Source organism: Rhinolophus ferrumequinum, chromosome 4 (genome assembly GCF_004115265.2).
Source record: "Rhinolophus ferrumequinum isolate MPI-CBG mRhiFer1 chromosome 4, mRhiFer1_v1.p, whole genome shotgun sequence".
NCBI lineage: Eukaryota > Metazoa > Chordata > Mammalia > Chiroptera > Rhinolophidae > Rhinolophus > Rhinolophus ferrumequinum.
This window is the reverse complement of record NC_046287.1, coordinates 78636773-78657455: the sequence shown is the minus strand read 5'-3', so window position 1 is coordinate 78657455 and position 20683 is coordinate 78636773. Positions and strand designations below refer to the sequence as shown.

Sequence of the window (20683 nt, the reverse complement as noted above, 5' to 3'; positions counted from 1 at the left end):
CACTGTGGATTGTTTCCTCTTAAACTTTGTAATTTTATACTGTAAATTTATTGAAAACAGAGTTTTATCTGTGGAAATTCTATTTGACTTGGTTGAAAGCATATTCTTTTAAAGAAGTCTTGCATTGGCTTCTGCCAGGTGCCCCAGGACCACTTTTTATATTAATTTCTTGGCCTGGTCTTCCAGAACTCTGTTGATAGTATAAGTTTCAACCTCATACTCTCCAGAGAAGCCCAGGCCAGTGGTTAAATTTGCAGGAATCATTTTGTTCCCCATCCAGAGCTTAAGACAACACAGTAACATTCCTTATTGTTCCATTTGCAATGAGGAGATTTTTTTTAAGTCCACTCTTGCACTGCCGGTATGGCACTTCAGAGAGCCAGACCTTATGTACGGTCTTAGTAACAATTGAGGCATTCTCTCTTAATGCTTCCTTGTGTATTAAAATAGTTACAAAGACTGGCAGATCTTGTCAGCTCTGATGCTCTCAACATTTTTTATCTCCCCTCTATTACTGGCCCATCCTTTCTTCCCAATTCAGTTATAGTACCCTAAAATATAAGTTTCAATGGTGCACTGCGATTGTTGGCTGTTTTGTTCACTGCTGTATTCTCAATGCCTGGAACAGAGGAGGGCAAGAATTAGATACTCAATAGATACACTAAATGAATTAATCCAAAAGGTATGTATTATATTTCACCCAGAAATTCTGGGTATTTTATAGCAGTGGTGTTGACAGGTTATCTAGGTTGCCACTTTGCTTGAAATATAGAGTACAGTGGGCTCTCAAAGAAAAAAGAGAATGCAAAGATTTAAAAATTCATACTTTGATGATTTCTTCTAATCCTCATTTCAAAGAATGACCCTTAAGAAACTAAACCAAATTCTCATTAACTCGATAAGTACAATAAATCAATTCATCTGTGCTCACTTAAATACTACCCTCTGGTCGGTACAAATCTTCCTTTTATATCTTATTTAGCTCAAGGTTTTTCATACCCAAATGTCTTTATATAAATAGCCTTAGGATCAGTTATCTGATGGTGAAGGTGATAAGAACAATATTGTTTACTTATATAGGATTGTATGGTTTTTAAAGCACATTTTTGAAATTTTCATTTCATTTGCATGTACTATTTGAAATGTTTAAGTGACAGCTAATTTGTGGTGTAAATTTTTACATAGCACCATATTTTAACCAAAGGCTTGCAGAGATATGTGCTTTCAAATACTTGGCTTGTGTGACAATCACTAGATAAAATAATGAACCAGAGGAGTAAGTTTGTGTGAACGTGATTTTCTGAATGACGTGAAGTCTTTCTTTTCCAATTTCCATTATACCGTTTTACGTGGTTACCTCATTAATATTGTATTTGAGAGGTCAGGTAGGGAAGGAAAGGAGGAGAAAGCATCCTGAATATCTAAATTTTTTTGTTCTAATATGAGCTCCACTGAGTTATGGTCTTATGAAAATCACATCTTTCCTTAACTCATTTCCCCATTTATAAGGAAAATTCTCACTGCTTAATTTTTTTCTTCATAGGGAATTAATGACAACGAAATGTATGCTATATGTATATGATTTTTCTGGGCAAAAGAAACAATTTTATATATAATTTACTATTTTCAATGTCATGAACAGTTTTGAATGTATTATGCATCTTTCCAAATAGCTCCTGAAAGGTAGCCAGATGGAGGTGTTGCTACCTAAATTTACCATTAGAAAATCAAGGGAAAGCAGTTTCCCTTGAAAGCAGTTTCCTTAGTAAGGTCACTAAGATAGTTGATAATGGAACAAAAGATTAAGCTAAATCCAAGAATTAGATTGTGATTTTTCAAAATCAAAAGCTAACAATGATTTTCTCCTTGTACACTGGGAACATTCACTCCAAACTCTGGTCACTATAGTTAGAACTAATATTAAAATATACAACAAAAAGAGTTGTATATGTTTTGTTTTGGTGACCTGTTTTAAGAAAGATATTTTTTAAGTTTTGGGAAAAAAAAAAAAAACTTACATTTTGTTTGAGACAGGTAAGACCAGGTAAAGATATAGCCAGGAAGGAAGTGAGAATGAATCAATTTTATGACGTTGCAACAAAGGCTTTAACCCACCTTTGCTAATCACCAGTAAATAGGCTTGGGCTCCTAAATGTTTGTCTAGTCCTACCTGGTCTAGTATCATATTGCAGACTCTTAGAGGGCAGGAACCTGAGTTTATTCGTTTATTCAGCTTGCTGCTGTTCGTATCCAACAGTAAGCAAGCCATAGGCAGATGAATGCCTAATAGGTGTTTTGTGTAACAGCGCTTCTCAGTTTGGTCAAGAAAAAAAAAAGCTGTTTTGTTCTTTTGTGTTTCTCTCTCCACCACCCCCTTTCCTCTCCCCTTCCTACCCTCCCTCCAACTCTCTCTCTCCATCGCCCCATCCCCCATTTGTCTTTTGTTAGCAGACTTGACTCAAACTGCAAACCATTGTTTTAAAGCAGCACAGGTATCAGCCTCTACCTTCTGTCTGCCTGCTAAATTAGAGTACTTCTTCCCTGGGGACATTTGCAGCCAGCCCACAACTGAGATCTAGGGAAGGAAGAGTAGGACAGAATAGTGAAGGAAGTGGGTGGGACAAAGCAGTTAGAGTAGCCTTGGGACACCCTGCTCAAAGCAGTTGCCAGCCCCATTCTCCTCCTCACCTCTCATCTCACGCTCACCTGTCAGTTTCTCCCTGGGGAACAGAGGCCCACGCAGACAAATGCAGACATACACTCACACAAAGGTATTTTCATCTCCCAGCAGGGATTATTTTCTCTCCCAGCTTTCCTGTTTGAAAGTCCATTTCCACTCTGCTCCCGGAAGACCGCAGCCCATGGCTATGAACCAGACAGGGGTTTGGAGCTGATAGCACGGAGCATTCTGGAAGCTGCCAGTAGTCTAGGCTTTTAATTTAAAAAATTCAAACCAGCAAATAGGCCCAGATATGTTCAGAAACCATGTGTTCTTTTTTTTTTTTTTTTTAATTCTTGAAATGATTCAGTGGTCGTACTAAATGGGGAAAAGAAACTCAGACTAACCTCACAATTAGGAGAGTAAATTCCCTTTTCTGTGGGGAATGGCACGACATTCGTTTGTTTTCGATTCGTATGACATTTCTGATTCTTGTTTTCTTACCTGTTAAAGGAAAAACATTTTCTCTTCAGACATATTTGATTGTGTGCTCTTACTTCTTGTGATAATGGTATTAGTTGCTGACATGGCTCTTCAGTTACTGTGTTTTTCCTCATGATGTTCTGCCCTGAAGGGAGTTGTTTCTTTTCTAACCATTAATAAGTTACCATTTAGCACTTACTGTATGTCAAGCACTGTATCTTTTAGGTCCTTTAAATAAGCACAATAAAATAAATGAAGCTCAGAGAGTTGTCTAACTCATTCAGGAAAATATCCCATGAGACACAAATACCCCATTTTACTGTCATTTGTCTCTGTGGCACCTTTCACCTCACTGATTCATAACAGCAGAGAGTCGCTATCCAGGAAAAGTTGTTAAAAGTTTCTTTTCTTCCTTGCTGCAGAGTTAGTTAATATGCCCTACGTTTTCTTGGAATTGGGGTTTTATAATTTGCTTAAACTGAAATCTACTCCACTGTCAAGTAGCTTCTGTGGCTCCTAGCACTTTCGTGATCTAATGGTCAGCACACCTTATTCAGTCTGTACCATCCTCCAAGTTACTACCCCATGCTGAGAGGTGTAAGGTGACAGCTGTCAGTGACACTGGTGAAGAGCTACATTGTGTGATGGTAAAGGGCTGAGCAAAATGACCAAAGTCTTATCCATCTAATATTTAATAATAAAATGTGAGTTTTTAAAAATATCTGCTATAATTTCATTTCAATTTATGAAACCAAAACCAGCAACAGTTAGGCTGTCATGAAAGTTATATGAGCAATAGAAACTTGAAAAAAGGCAGTGACCTGAGTAAAGGCTCTGGTTAAATATAATATATAATTTCCAGTAAATGTAGTGCCCCCAATTTTTTTTTTAAAGGTAGGGAAGGATATTTTGACAAAATAACCTATACCTTCTCTAAAATATCTAATTTTGAGCATTTGTAATCATAAGCTTTAAAATATAAGGAAAACATACTGTATTTAGTAAACTACAATATATATTTCATATATTATCTCATATCTTATATAATTACATTTTATATATTATATATATGTTATATAATCTTTCCATTAGTTGTACATCTTCAAAGGCAGATTTTAAATATTGGAACATCTGCCATGATTCCAATGAAATATTCCCAAAAACCAATTTCTGGAGTGTGTGTCATGGTACCCTGCCTGATGAGATTACCCCCCCAAGGTACAGTTATTGCATAAATGTCACCAATCAATCAGCATATTTTCAAGAGTCTTTGAAGTACAAGGCTTACCATGTTTCCTTGAAAATAAAACCTAGCCGGACCATCAGCTCTAATGCATCTTTTGGAGCAAAAATTAATATAAGACCTGGTCATATATTATATAAGACTGGGTATTTATATTATATTATTATATTATATTATGTTATATTATTTTATATTATATTATACTGGGTCTTATATTAATTTTTGTTCCAAAACATGCATTAGACCTGATAGTCCAGCTACATCTTATTTTTGGGGAAACACGGTAGTAAAGGTACTGAAAACTCCAAAGAAATTTAAGTTAGAGTCCCTGCCTTTCAGTATCTGTTTAGTTGGAGAAATAAGACATGTTTGTAAATTACCTTACAGTTAAAAGTGGTGTAGGCAGACTCCACTTTTGATCACTTCAACATTCTCTACATTAGCTTCTTCACAAATCATCATTCAGTCAACAAATATTTATTATCTATCCGTGTGCTGTCCTTAGGGGTTCAAAAGTGAATTAGACGTGAATCTTACCCATAGAGACTCTAACAAGGCACAAGAGACCCACCTATACAACAGTTGTAATACAGAGGGGAAAGTAAAAAGAACTATGAAAAAAGGAACAGGTGAAACAAGAAGACTCAGAAGAAATGACTACCGTGTTTCCCCGAAAATAAGACCTAGCTGGATAATCAGCTCTAATGCATCTTTTGAAGCAAAAATTAAGACCTGGTCTTATTTTACTATAATAGTGATATGATATGATATAATATAATAGATATGATATGATATGATATGATATGATATGATATGATATGATATGATATGATTGATGTGATATGATATGATATGATATGATACTACAGGTCTTATTTTACTATAAGACCGGGTCTTATATAAATTTTTGCTCCAAAAGATGCATTAGAGCTGATTGTCCGGCTAAGTCTTATTTTCAGGGAAACACAGTAATTTCTACTTGATGAAAACAGAAGTGTGTCTTTTTTAGAGCTTGAAATCTGTAGGATTTGGATATAGAAAGATGGAGGAAAGTTTCTTTCTGGATAGAAACTACTATGCATACGTGGAAAGGTGAGAGGGATATAGTGGGTACAAGCTTGACTGGCACAAAGATACATGAAGAGGATTCATGGGGAAACTTTTGCAAAAATATTTGGGGGACTATTTTTGAGCAAGTATAACATTCATCTTTGGAGTTCATTGTATGTTTTATACGCACTGGGAAGCCATTTGGAAGTTTCCAGGAATAAAATAACACGTTCAGAGCTATGTTTCAGGAGCAGTAAACCTCGTGACTCTGTGAAGTCTAATTGTTCCATCTGTATCTCAGAGTCATTATATCCAAAACTTTTTCTCAAGTCTGTGCAAAGCCTTATTCCATGGATTAGCGTAAAGCAAAGGTTCCGGTTGATGTGTTGGTGGCTCTTGTGTGGATCTGTCCACCTGTGTTAGATTCTAAGTGCTTGTCTCCAAGTCTAGACCCTGTTCTCTGTTTCATGAACCTTAGTCATGAAACTTTCGCTGGATATTCAGTTGTGCTTCCTCTGAGGACTTCAAAGAGAATCTTCTCTGTGTTCTCAGTACCGTAATAGTTACACTTTTCTAAGCAAACTTTTTGATCTTGAAAAGACTCCAAATCATGTAACTAATCATGTTTTCTCTTTGTGTTAGCAACGAGATAATTTAGAACCAGATTTGCATCCTACTTTAAAATATATATACAATGATGTAGCAGGCATTTTGTCCACTGTCATATCTGGCTTTATCTTACCTTTCCCACTTTCAGTTTTTCTGTTACTCTATCTTCCTTTCTGATTATTTTTCATTTTATTTTATCTTGTTATCCTTGTAAACTTATTCTATCTTGAATAAGTTGGTATAGATAAATACACAGTCCAACTACTTTTATATCTTATAAACCCAATTTTCTAGAGCTAACATTTTCTTGATCGCTTGCTGAATCCTCAGATTTCACTTCTGTTTGTGATCTACTGCAGAATTTAAATTTCTGGCCATCCGACTCATCTCACTCAGACTCTGTTCCATCACATTTATTTGTTCCATCAACTTTTAGATTGAACTTAGCTTTTATTATCTGGATTTATCCTATTGGTAGATCTCCTGATTACATAATCAAATCAAATGAGGTCCAGCAGACAGAACACACTATGCTGAAATATCCTGGGCAGACTGCTGGAAAGAGCATGGATCTTTGCATGATGTTTTGTACACTGTGAATTCTCAATAAATGCTTGCTGAATAGATGAGTGAACCTAGAGAAAGCCACAGCAACACTATTTATTTTTGGAACCTTAAATGGAAGCCTCTTTCCACTGTTTATGTTTGATTTGTTTTAAGATTAAGAATCTTAAATTTAACATATTGCAATGTGTGATGATAATAGATCTTAAAATCATTTAATTTTCAGTAGCAATCTTAATATCCATAACATTTTAAAATTTACATAGTGCTTTCACCTACTGATAACATACTCTTGGAATCTAGAGGTTTGATAAATGTTTGTAGGATGAAAGACTTAGTGCATGAATAAATGAATGAATGAGCACATTTCATCAAATCCTTAGATTACACTAGTATCTATGTAGATGGGGCAATTATATTTCCATATTACAGATGAGAAAACTGAGGCTCGCTGTCATGATGTCTGCCAGAGTTAGGAATTAAATTTGGTGTGCTGACTTCTGTCATACAGTACTTTCCTCTACCTAGTATAATATCTAATGTATAATTATTCTATGTGACATATATAATATAATACCACTCTTTCCCTGTGCCGTGATTAAAAACAGTCATCTGACCCATGCCTCTACTTTTTTCTCAGGCACAATCGTAATACTTTGAAATCTTTCTCTCTTTATTTCTTTTCCATCAACACCAATCTAGTCTAGGCCCTCATAACTGTAGCTTATTATGTGGTCCTATAAGCACCTTCTTGAAATGTTCCTTGAAGATATCCATAGAGATTCTAATCATATGCACTGATGGTAGGGAGGACAAAGCTAAATAATGACTTTATGTACCTGAAGCATAAACCTCCCCTGAATTTTAAACTGTTGCATTTTTTTCTTGCACCATTAAAACTGTGTGCTGTGTTAACCCCGCCATTCCCTCAAAAGCTAATTTCAATTTAACTGAGATTTAGACACATCACATTCATGAGCACCAAAGCAATGGACAGAGCAAGATTTCTATATTTTCTAGCATGGGGTTCTCCAATAATAAGGACTGTACAAGAAAACAGCTTATATTTCATATATTTAGGTGATAGCTCTGTCCCTCATTGCAAGAGTAAGAAATTATCAGTCGTTAAATGATATGATACGGATAATTAGAGACCACTAGAAACATGAAGTAATTACTGATATTATATGCTATGGGAGAAGTTAATTGTTGTACTCTGTAAAGAGATTTGATAATATGTATTCAAACTATTACGTATCCTGTATTCATTTCATGTAACTAGAATTACAAGGTTAGACTGTATTATTTGGCTTAACAATCACTGCTGGAGTTCACATTATAGATGAAAGATAGTCCCTGTGTTTCCTAGTCTCTTTTAGTAGGTTCATTTACATTAATAGCATGATCTAATATATCACTTTAAAAATTATATTGCACTTTGAACTGCGTTTAGTCAAAATTGACATATTTTGTGTATGGAACCATAATAAGTTTGGCATTGACTTAAGGAATCATCTGTTTGCTAAAATGTAGCATTTGTGAATTGTAGTATGTCCAAAACTAGGTAAAAGTAGAGATTGAAAAGTAGGTCTCTGATATTACAATAATTTGTGAACTTTACCTTATGACTTCTTAGCTTTAGGGAATTTTTTTTCATGGTTGCCATCTAGCGCTGTGTTTATATTTTGAAGTTGCTGGATCCTTTATGAGTCTGGTTTAAAACAGAACTTTTGGACGACTGACATAGTGGCATGAGTCGCTCTGGTCACCTATGACTTACTCCAAAATGTAGTTCTACTGCATACTGTGAAATTGGAAAATCTGTTCTGTGTGTGTTCTAATGGATGTAACGGTCATTAAGTATATGAGTCTTCTGACGTTGTAATCAGATGTGATTCAGTCTGTTAAATATCCATGAAACAACATCTGCTTCACAGAGTGACCTTCTGCTAAAGAATACTTAGCGTCTATTAGTAGATCACAGTGCAGATCTGCCTTATTTGGAATGCACTAAATAGAGTAGTCTACTGCTGTTTAGCAACTAGCTTGTAATAATTTATTGCAGTTAAATAAAGCTTACAAAAATTCCATTAAATAATTATAGGGATTATATGCATTTCAAAAACCTTTCTGTTCTACTGAAATTACCCATTTAATTTCAGGGTTGGTTTGTCAAAAAAAGCTGAAATCTACAGGCACGTTAGGGGAGCTGTCAGATGCTGTTTTTTGTAGGTGTTAATAAAACCAGATGAAAAAAAAAATCTGAAACAAATTAAAACCAAAAGCAATTTTACCATCTGTTGTATATTAATTAGAACTTTGTGTATCAAGGGTAAACTTGCTCTTAGAGAATGTCACTGAACACCCGCTTAATAGAATAATATGCAAATTTATTAGATTATGGATTTATATGCAGTTTTTAATTCTAATTCACCTACAGCAGATCCCCATGAAATTGGTAGTATGTATAGGTATGTATGTACACATCCATAAATATGTAACGAGTTTTCTTTTCTTTTTTCAGAGCAACCTGCAAACAACCAAGGCCAGTCCACCCTGCAGCCTTTGCCACCTTCCCATAAGCAGCACTCTGCACAGCATCATCCATCCATCACTTCTCTCAATAGAAACTCCCTGACGAATAGAAGGAACCAGAGTCCGGCCCCGCCGGCTGCTTTGCCCGCCGAGCTGCAAACCACACCCGAGTCCGTCCAGCTGCAGGACAGCTGGGTCCTTGGCAGTAATGTACCACTGGAAAGCAGGTAACTCCTAGATGTGAGGCTTTCAGATCCCTGCATGATTAGGATCGCATCACGTACCTGCACAGCGAATGCATACCCTACAGTAGTCAATAAACTTTAAAGATAAGCTAGTCCAACACTTTGCCTACTAAGAGAAATTTATCACACTTATATATTCTGTGTTTTGTCTTGTTGAAGAACAACTCCAGGTTACTGGTAATTCTTTGATTGCTGGACCAATGAACTTTCCCTTACTGCTGTTTTTTTCTTAGACATGTAGAGAACGGATAGAGGTGTAAAACATGATTCTCAGTCCCGCCGTTCTATGAACATGTCTAGCATATACTTGGTGCTAAATATCCCACTGCCACAGACAGCACTGTGCCATTATAAAATCATAGTGGACTCCCAGGGATGATACTTGAGCACAAGTTCGGTGACCGTTCGTTAGGCATATTTCAGTTTCTTACAGGATGAGAGGGATGGACCTACTCTCTGAAGTTCCTTTCAGCATTCTTTCCTTTAAGGAAAAAGAATTTCGTTCCTTATCAGCGTTCATTCCACTCATTCTTAGATAATTCTGTTAGGAATCTTCCTTATGATGAACTAAATACTCCCTTTCTGAAACTTCCATCCTCTGATTATAACCGTGTAACCAGTAATCTATAACTATTCAAAATAATTTTCTCCCATTTCTATATGGTGGCTTCTCTCAGTCTTCAGGAGGCTTCACCAGCTTAATGCTCTTTCGCTATACACATACTGGTGTTTCCCTGAGCTTCTTAAAATAGGACTCTAGCACAGGTTGGCGCACAGGTGACAACCTGTTCATACAAAAGTATAGATCAGTAAGAGCTGTTGTAAGCTAATCCATTTCATTATTAAATATCTCCGGGTACAAAAAGTTTTATCTTCTTTCTTTGGACAGACCTCAACAATTAGTGTCTCCTTCATATCATGTGTTACACAAGCAAAGAGTGTAGGGTCCTATCTCACTGCTCTCTTCTCGGCCCCTTTGCAGCAATGTTCCCCTGCCATAGTCATTAGTAATTATTTCTACCCTGCCTTACACTTCCGTTAGACTCAGAGGAGAAGAATCATCACCACATAAAAGCCAAAAAATAAGGGCTCTGGACTCCTTGGAGAATGTCCCCTAAAATGCCCTGTCCTGTAGACCCCCCGGCCAATGTCAACATGTAAACTAGCTTCTGGATGAAGAAACGGGTCTCACAATGAATAAATTGCTATTTATTTTTTCGCCATTAAATGCATGATCTAAACCTAGTTTGCCCTGAGAATGAGCTAGCAGGAGGTCCTCATAGTTGTCAACAGTAAAAATCTTTCTGTCTTTTCTTTTACTCTTTACCTAAAAACAAGGTTCCAAAGTACTCTTGTCTTTTTATCTGTAGTGTCGGCCAAGAGTAATTGAGTTTTATTGTTTATTTTGTATTACTGAGCACCCTTCTGAGAGAAATTAGAAAGAGGAAATACAGGAAAAGTAGGCAAACAGCAAATTTCTTCATGTAAGACAGAATCTTTAATACAGATTTTCCCTCTATGGTTTTTAGCACAGAGCTAAATTTATCCAGTATAATTAATTAGCACACACTGAATAACTAATCAACATAGATTCACTATTGTCATTTGGAAAAAATGTGTTAGGAAAAAAAGTAATTTTATAGTTGAGTCATCAAATTGAATATGGATAATTGCATTGTAGTTGACAATAATTGTTTTGACAAATATTTATGAAATATGTCAAGTTAAGTCATCCGAAATGTGTTTAATTTTAGGGAAGTTATATATAGCACCAAGCCTCAAAAACTGTGAGTGTCAATTGCAAGGAGAATTGCTGTTATTCCTTGAAGCCATGTCTTCTAGTGAAGAGATTTGGAATAATTTTGATGAAAGATAAAATGTGTTCTTGTTATTCCTCATATTGCACTGAAGAATTTTGGTTGGTGGGAAATTAGGAAAGAAAGTAGCTATTTAGAGAATAACCCATTGTAGCTGTATGTGAAATTGTAGCTGATTTCTCTATATTCAGACCATGTAAGAAATCACTCTCAGGGTGCTATCCAAGCAATACCATTTGAAATTCCATTTCAAAGCAATACCGTTGTTGAACTATCAATGGAATTACATTTTAGAGTTTTATGAGTTGACATAGGAAGAAAATCTACCAGTTGATATTATCTCATATAGATAGATATAAGGAATAATGAATCTAAAAAACTGTACATCAGGTTTAAAATTTTTTTTAAATTTTAATCTGTGGTACAGTTTTGTTATTTTCTCATTTTTCAATGTTCACATATTATAAGACTGCTAATCAGAAGACCTGGCATTTCACCTTGCAGGTACTCAGTGAATCAACTTAAGCAGTGATGTGAAAATCGCACACCACACTGATACAGTGCTTCTGTGGTTTCTTTAATAGTCTCACTTGGTTGGAACTCTTGAGGTGAAGAACCAGTCTTATTTATCATTGATTTTTCCTTTTTTAGTTAAGGTTCCCTATTGAGTATAATTCTCAGGCTCAGTTTCAGCTATATTAACAACTTTATCTAGACTTTTGTCTGCCTTTAACGAGTTTTTAATCTAGTGTATAGTTTCATCTTTGACAGTTATTTCTATTTATACATATTCTCATTTTACTGATTCTCACTGTTCTGAAGCTGTCATTTAAAGGATATAAGCTATAATTATTTCTGTTTTTACATATACTCATTTTATCGATTCTCACTTTTTTGAAACTGTCCTTTAAAGGATATAAGCTTTAAAGTGTGAAATTCAGTTATGTGGCGATAAGAATCTCTTTCTTCCTCTTTGTCTCCTCCCCTTTTTTCCTTTCAGCATATATATTGATAGTAGTTGGTTACAAATTGACATCTAAAAATCCATGAAAACCTCAGTAATTTGTAGACTTATGGTTTATGTAAATTGATAGAGAAGACATGAAAGATTTTCTACCTTGTCCTATCTGTTTCAGTGTAGCTTTCATTTTGATTTATTAAAAAGCATTTCTTTCACCAGCAGTTTCTTGCTTCCATAAAAATGTTTATTTCCTTTCTCTAATGAATTTAACATTTGTTGCTGCTTGGAGACAATATTGTTGTGTACTGTACATTTCTACTCAGTAAATAGAGTAGTTCTCATCTATCATCTCCAGTGAGTTTCAGATCTCCTAGAGTCACATCAAGATCCAAACAAGCATTTGCAATTTATAAACATATCTTTATTATCTCATCATAGCCTATATATAACAATCAGAGCCTAGATATAATACCAACACTTGCTTAGAATTTTCCTTAAAATTTCTTTTCTTTGAGCTCACTGTTTCTTATGCTTTGTATACTTCACCGATAGGCCACTAGATAGCCTATAGTTTCCCCTTTGTATATTTTATACTTCAGCTGCTTCAGTGCATAATAATAGTTATGCTGCTAAAATGCTGCTAGACTGTAGAGCAACTGAGAAAAAGCTTGGACTTGACCCAGTAAAGCACAACACTTAAAGGTATAGTACAGTAACTCTCACTGAGAATTGCTGACCTTCAGCAATTGTAAAGTTAATTGCCTGCGAGTTCCTCATTTATACATGTGAATTAAGTAGCCTTGTAGTTACCTATTAGATGTTAACAAAATGGTTCATTTGTAGCCATTTAATAAAACATTTATTAAAGTCTTGTTTTATTATGAAGTCTACTTTGGCATTGATAGTTCATTAGTTATGTTCCCATAGCTTTTTACCTATTGTTCGGTAATGCTTTGCTAATTATTAATGTATGAAATTGCATATTAAATTACCTTTTTATTATTGCATGTTTAATTTAACTATCAAGATGTCCTAGGCTGCTTTAATGTGAAATCAATTGCTACATCTTTAAAAACATAAAATACCTAAACAGAAGTGTAATTTACTAAACTAAGATAGTCTTTTCTTGTCTTTTATCTTCACTCTAAACAGTACTACAGAAAGGCAAGGCAATCATTTGAGCATCAGGTCTGAACCAGCCTTGCCAATTAGAGGTCTAGGCAGCAACCCACACATCATGGCATTAACAGCACCAGGGCAAAACTTGGCAGTTGTAAAATTGTACCTCCACCTACATGCTGATAACCAACTACCTTTAGCAAGATACTAAGTAGTAAGGTCCTCCATAATTGGAAATATTAAGTAAAATATCACTGGGAAGTAAACATAATGACTTATGTTTACTGACTGATGTCATACTATTTGATTAAAAGTGCACTCAAAGGCACCTATGGGGAAAGAGAATATCACAGAATATGGAAAAGCAATGCAAAAATGAAGAACTTAAGGTTATGGGACACAAACTTCAAAATTGGACCTGGGCAAGCTAAGAAATTTTTAATTAATCTTTGAGAGTCTCACCATCTCCATTTGTTGAAAACAAGCAACAGCAAAACAGAAACAAAACCCCTGAAAACTCATTTAAAATTATATACCTGTAAATAGTAAAATCAATTGGACCCTTGATCTTTTGAAATATTTCGCCTTTCATAACTTATGGTATTTCTTAAAAGGCCTGTAAAGGGATGTGTGTGCATTAGTAAGAATAATAGGAACAAACAGGAAGAGGGACATATGATATATAAGAATTTGCTAACAGTTGTTTATATTTAAGGTTCATTTCAACTTGTGGCTTACAAATTCTTGTCTCAGTGAGAGGAGGATAATTCAGGAAGTTATTATAGTCCTAATTCAATAACTATGCTCTGTGGTGACCATATAATTTATCTCAAATCAGGACAATTTGCGAATGAAAGGGGAATAAGAATAATTACACTGGAAGTACAGGCATAAACTGAGACTGTCCCGGGCAAAGAGGGATATATGATTGCCCTACTAAGTTTTATTCCCAAGAGTAAAGTTGCTTTTAAGCCCATATTATCTTATACCTAAAGAAATAATAAGATAGAGATCAAGTGAGAGAGGCAGTGGAAAAGCAGCCTTTAGTTGAATATAGGTGTAAGTCCCAACTTGAATTTTTCTAGTTTCTATTGCCAACTCATAGCAAATATTTAACCCTTCGTCATCTCCTTCACAGAAAAAGCTTCTGTTGGCCACCAAAATTGGTAACTGCTGAAATAATACAAAAATATTTGTCTTTATTTTCTTCTCACAATATCAAGAGAATAAGAAGGAGCATATATTGAAGTCAGCATAATGAATGAAATTTTTTTCAAAAAGTTCAAATTTAATTTTTTCAATGCAAAATGTTAGATTTGAAGGTAAATCATATATTCACTTAAGCATAAAACAGAGTTAAAATTTGGTCCTGAATTTATTCAAAGAATGAACATCCATATATCGCTAGCAGCATTATAATTTGGTTTCCAAAACCATTCTCTTATATTGAAATAGAGACCTCATTCTAAAATAAAGTATGAGATAAAGAGTCAAAGATGATTACTAAGATAAGTGAAAGCAAAAGCGTGATTTTTAAATGTGAGATTTTATTAACCAGATGTGATGCTACAGCCTCAACTTGATTGTTTAGCAGGCATCAGGCTGATACATAAAATGAGTCATTCCCAGGAGTCAATATTGATATCTATTCCTGAATAAAACCTAGTAGATCTAGTAGAGATACAAACACAGGTTAGCATCATGAGAAGAGCGTGGGCTTTATAGTCAGATAGATTTGGTTTTTAATCCTAGAAGCAGCACTTAAACTATCTATATCATCATCTACAAATTACTGAAATCTGAGCTCAATTTCAATGCAATAATAGCTACTCAAAATAGTGTTATATTAAATGAAATAACGTAAATAAAGCCCCTGGCACATGATTAGTGCTCCATAAATGTTTTTAAAAGTTTGACATAATAATAATAATAATAATAATAATAATAATAATAATAATAGCCATTGCATAGGATAATTGATTAACAGTTCAGCTTGAACAAATATCTTTTATTATTAAGTAGCTCTGTTCTCTCCAATGGATAAGGAACGTACTTGTCTTCACTGGAATATTTACAGTAATAAATAACAAATTTACCTTTATGTTAGGTACACCAAGCCTAAACCATGATCTTACCGGAATAAAATTTGTTTTTTTAACTGTTCCTGTCGCTCAACAAAAAGTAGGTGAATTTTTGTAGGTAGAAACCCCAAGTCTGATGATTTTGTTCTTGAGAAGAAAAAATCTTCAAATTATAATGAAAGGCAACTATTCATATCCTTGAAACATTTAATTAACTATAGTAAATGTTTGGAATGAATCAATAAAAACCTTGATAGGTGTATTGTCTCCACGTCAGTGAGAAGTTAGACCCCTGTTTTCTTTAAGGTATTTAAAGTTTACGTGTCTTTTGAGCATGATGAAGATACTATACAATAGAGGAGGAGTGTTATTTTGTTTCAGTTTCACTTTCTTTTTAATAGCACTTAAGACACCAAGGACATAAGGATTAATCATTTACTACAGTTCTAAATGATTTTTGAAAGCATAATTTTAACAAATTACAGATACGTATACTCTGATAACGTTTGGCTTTCGATAACCAGCAATCTGTATAACATATTCATATATGATAACCTTAATTTTCATAGTACCCTGGGAAGTGAATTCTTAATTACTTCTGACACATTTCTCGTCACTTCTGTGAACATGATCAAGGTCGGTCATCTGTGCCATTACTCCCGTCATAGCTAATGACTGTGATTTAATCATAATCGTTTTCTGAATATGATCTGTTCATTTTGAGGCACCTGTCTTCATCTTCCTCAGCAACTATTTTGTGTGTGTGTGTTTTGTTTTGTTTTGTTTTGTTTTACTCTTTACAAACGTTGTCTGTGGAAATATGTTTTAGTCCTCCTTCCTTACTGTGCATATATATTTCATCTTTACTTACCATCATTACTATTAGGTTGGTGCAAAAGTAATTGCAGTTTAACAGGTTAAAAATCATTGCAGAAACCACAATTACTTTTGCACCAACCTAATACATGGTGATTTTAACTTTCCCTAGAATTAATTTCTTTCCAATTTTAAAACTGTGTGTTTTTCTCTAAAATTTCAACCTCTGGTTTCATTACCAATTAATACATACCCTGTCAAAGATAATTGCTTCTTTTCCTGCATTTTTTCATTTTGCCATGACATACTTTTGCCTAGTTTATTTCTTTTTCCTTTAATTTCAAGCCTGAGGTACAGCCTGTTTTCTATTACACCATTCTCAGAATCCTTTCTTCTTACCCCATAAGATTAAATTCTTGGACATGCAGTTAACAACTAAGCTTAATAAATTCTATTTGAAAACCCCTCTGATTCTGTTCTGACCCTCTTTATGATTTCTTAGCATCTCACCTCATTCTGAACCATTTAAAATACTACTACCAGAAGACACCTTGTTCCAATTACATCCTGTGTTAATATAATAGTATTGCTTCTTTCTGGTACTCCATAATACTAGAAAAAGCATTGGTTTGGGGACAGACAGATCTGGGTTAAAAAATCTCAACGTCCTACTGGCTATGTAATTTTGGGCAGATTACTCATACATTTTTATCTTGTTCTTTTCATGAAATGGATTTGATAATTCTTCACAAAATTTTCATAAGGATTTATTGAAATGTCACAATGTAAAGTACCTGGCACTTTAATTTCTTTGCTTTTCTTTATTCCTTTCTTACGCTGCACATTTAAAAGTAAGATAATTGATTTAGTATTTATGAAGCTAAATGACAACTACCAAAACTTATGTGTTGACTGACTTTTGTGAACAATAACTTTTTCTGCTTTGGAGATAAGTAGTTTTGTATTATGAGAATAATCGCTGTATTCTCAATTTAATTGACTTCCAAAAGGAAATAAACTGTGAAGTACTTTTTCAAAGACAGGATTTGTTTTAGAAAAAAAGGTAACAGTGATAGCATGGGGAGGGAACTATATGAGGTGGCATGGTGATATTTCATAAAATAAAGACTGAATCCATTTATTCATTCATTCAGCAGATATTTATGAAAGTCTTGCAATGTACCAGTGTGAAAAATTCAAGTTTGTTATAGAGGACCTGTAGAAGTTGCGACTGCTTTTAACAAAGATGGACTCTATTCCAGAACAAATTTTATAATTTGAATTAATCTTAGAAATTAATCTTTTTAATTCTCTTTAAGGCCAATTGAGATTTAATAAGCTGCCAGAGGTCACATGACTAGTTAGTGGCAGCATTTAGCTAGATCTCAGGTCCCAAATTCTAAATTCATTGCTTTTTCTTCTTGTAGTGTCTCCAGATTTGTTTCTATTGTATCTGAAAGGAAAACAAATCATCTAATCCCAAAATGCATGCATTTATTAAATTATAAATTATACAGATGTAGCAATGTATTAATCTTATGCACATTATCATACATATAGAAAACTAAAAACTGAAAGGATGAAATGAAATAAATATTTAAAAAGAATTTAACTTCAATATTAATTTTGTTCATTTAATAAATCATTTATTTATTAAATATAAATTTATAAGATAATTATTTTTCAAATATTAATCATACTTTAAACATTTTTCAATCCTGTCTAGCAATTATGTAAACTTTCTTTGGACAGTTATATATATTTAGGTTCTATAATGTTATTTTTTTAAGGTGTACAATATGATGATTTAAAGTATGCATACATATGCAGTATGAAATGACCACAATGAAATTAATTAACACATCCAGCATCTCACATAGTTACCTTTTGTGTGTATGTGTGTGTTGAGAACATTCAAGATCTCTGTTAGCAGTTTCAAGTATAAATTCAGTGTTACCAACTCTAATCACCAGGCTGTACTTTCGATCACCAGAACTTATTCATCTTATAACTGGAAGTTTGTACCCTTTAACCAACATCTACCCATGCCCCCACCCACCCCCACTCCCACCCCTTGATCCCCCTCAGCCCCAGGCCGTGGCAACCACCATTCTGCTCTCTGGTTCTATGAGTTTGACTTTTTCAGATTCCGCATATATGTGAGTATCTGTTGAAATCTGGCTAATTTCTCTAACATGCTAGCCAACTAATTGGCAGTTGTTACATTTTTAAATAAATAAGGACAAAACCCACTAAAATACCATGTTCTGTGGACTTGTAAGCAGTTTAGGAAAATTGAAAATAGTTATGGATAACTATCATTGTTCTTGGCAACAAATTCATTTATCAATGGACTGTTTCCAAATGTAAGTTTAAAAAAAGATTCTCTCTGGACTGAGTGTTTTTAGAGAAGCGATGCTTTCGTACTCATTCTTGACTACTATCTTTACCCTGAAGAGATAGATTAATAATTGTTTCAAAAATATATTTTTGGTAACCTACTAGTGACAGCTACTTGTCATCACAGAAAAGGTCAGCAAATTTGGAACCTTCTCCTTTCTATATATTTAACTCATTTTTAAGGTTTATAACTCTTTTGGGTATTTTGCCATGAGCTAAGTGGCTAACCTTTATGTGGTTAGAAAAGATTTTCGAGATCACTCCACAACTCATCCCCAAGTATTATGAGGAATCTTTTATTTAATTAATCACACACAAGGTGCAGAAACTATGAGGTGAAGGACACTACTGTCAACTCCTCTAGTGGGTAAGTTCATACTCTTCTCTCAGGGTACCTCATAGCCATTAGGGACTTTCCAACAAAAGGGTTGAGTATAGGCTCCACTATTATCAGTGTATTAACTATTATAAAAGCTTAATATCTTTCTTAGCTTTTAGATAAGTGATAAATACAAATAGACGTGTACTTCACACAAGAGTCAAGGTACATATCTCATACAGAGACTACTACAATATTATGTAACTGGTTAATAATATAAGTTTTAGGACAAAAAAAGACCTGGCTTTGTCTCTGTATAAACTTTGATATATTAAGGCTCAGTTTCCTCATCTTAAAAAAGTAACTTTTACACACACACACACACACACACACACACACACACACGTACATACAGTGGGAATTTTGTGAAGTTTAAATTAGATAATATTTTATTTGCACACAGTAGTAGGTGCTCAATCAGCTTCACTTAAACCATTTTCTATTCTTTGGACTGATTGTTTTCTGTTTTGTTAAATACTTTTTGTTTACTATCTATCACATAGTAAATGTGATAGTCTGATTGACTAAGATACCTTTAGCATCCTTACAACCCCGAAATTCTTTTATTCTTCATAAAATTACATCTACACCTGAAGTTCTTTATCTAGATCACTCTTTCTTCTCAAATTTATAGAAAGAACTTTGCTGAACAATTTTAAGCATAGATGGCCATTAATAATTAAATGAATTAATAATTAAATAGGGTAAGTCTTGTTCAAATAGCATATAGGAATTTTAAGATGTTCTTTTTCATTTCCATTTTAATTTTAATATATTTAGTATGTAATAACTGCTAAAAGTAGATATAATTGATATCTTAAAGCATGTAAGAAAATATCTAATATAGACTCATGCATTTTATATCATGGCTACACTATTAAAATAACTAAAATATGAAGCAAATACTGTTAAGCTATTTTAGCCTTCTTGATAATGGTAAAAAAAAAATCTGCATATTTTCAGAATTAATGTTGTTCAGTTGTTTTTCAGTTCTTAATGCTTCCAAACAAACTCTGTAACTTGATTTGGATCTTGATTATAGACACATCTAAATTAAAATAAATCATAATAAAAATATTTTGCTTCCTGTTATATCCCTATATATTTTATATAGCTGTAGTTATGTTCAAATTTTATATATGTCTCTCACTTAAGACTGAAAAGTAAATGTAAAAGATAGTAAAGATGATATATTATAGAATTATACACTGGAATCCTATATAGTTTTGTTGATCATTGTCACCCCAATAAACTTTAATTAAAAAAAATAAATAGTAAAGAATTCACTAAAATATATTTCCCACAAATCACCTTAATACTCTCTGAGTATTAAGAGATCAATTAACACATATTGCTGTACTTACCATGAACATATATTTAATATAATTACGAACCGATACTGAAACAATTGCTAAGATGTATAATTTAATACATTCTTATTGCAATTTTTTGGTAAAATATTAAAAACAATTTTGTTTCAAACTGCTCTTTGTACAACTACTAATAGCTCATATTAATTCAGGTAACAGCAGTGAAATGTATCTTGTTTATAAGCTTTTCATTTAAGACATTTTTCTTGCTGGGATCACCCGGCGTGAAAGTTGTCCAAAGATAATAGCACATCAATTCAAAAATGTAATAGATTTGAGATCACAACATGCTATCAGCACAAAGAAGTAGTTTATCAGTCTCACTAAACTCACTGTGTCACAGCTAGAATCA

The 20683-nt window shown here is 33.8% G+C and overlaps 1 protein-coding gene across 8 annotated transcripts in view; it reads left to right on the top strand.

Moving 5' to 3' along the window:
• The window catches only part of TENM3 (teneurin transmembrane protein 3), a 586180-nt gene that overhangs the window by 398730 nt on the left and 166767 nt on the right, over window positions 1-20683 (top strand). For all 8 annotated transcript variants that reach the window (XM_033104318.1, XM_033104317.1, XM_033104313.1 and 5 more), the window contains one exon: window positions 9133-9370. In XM_033104318.1, the coding sequence (XP_032960209.1) occupies window positions 9133-9370 (238 nt within the window). The remainder of the gene's footprint in view (window positions 1-9132; window positions 9371-20683) is intronic.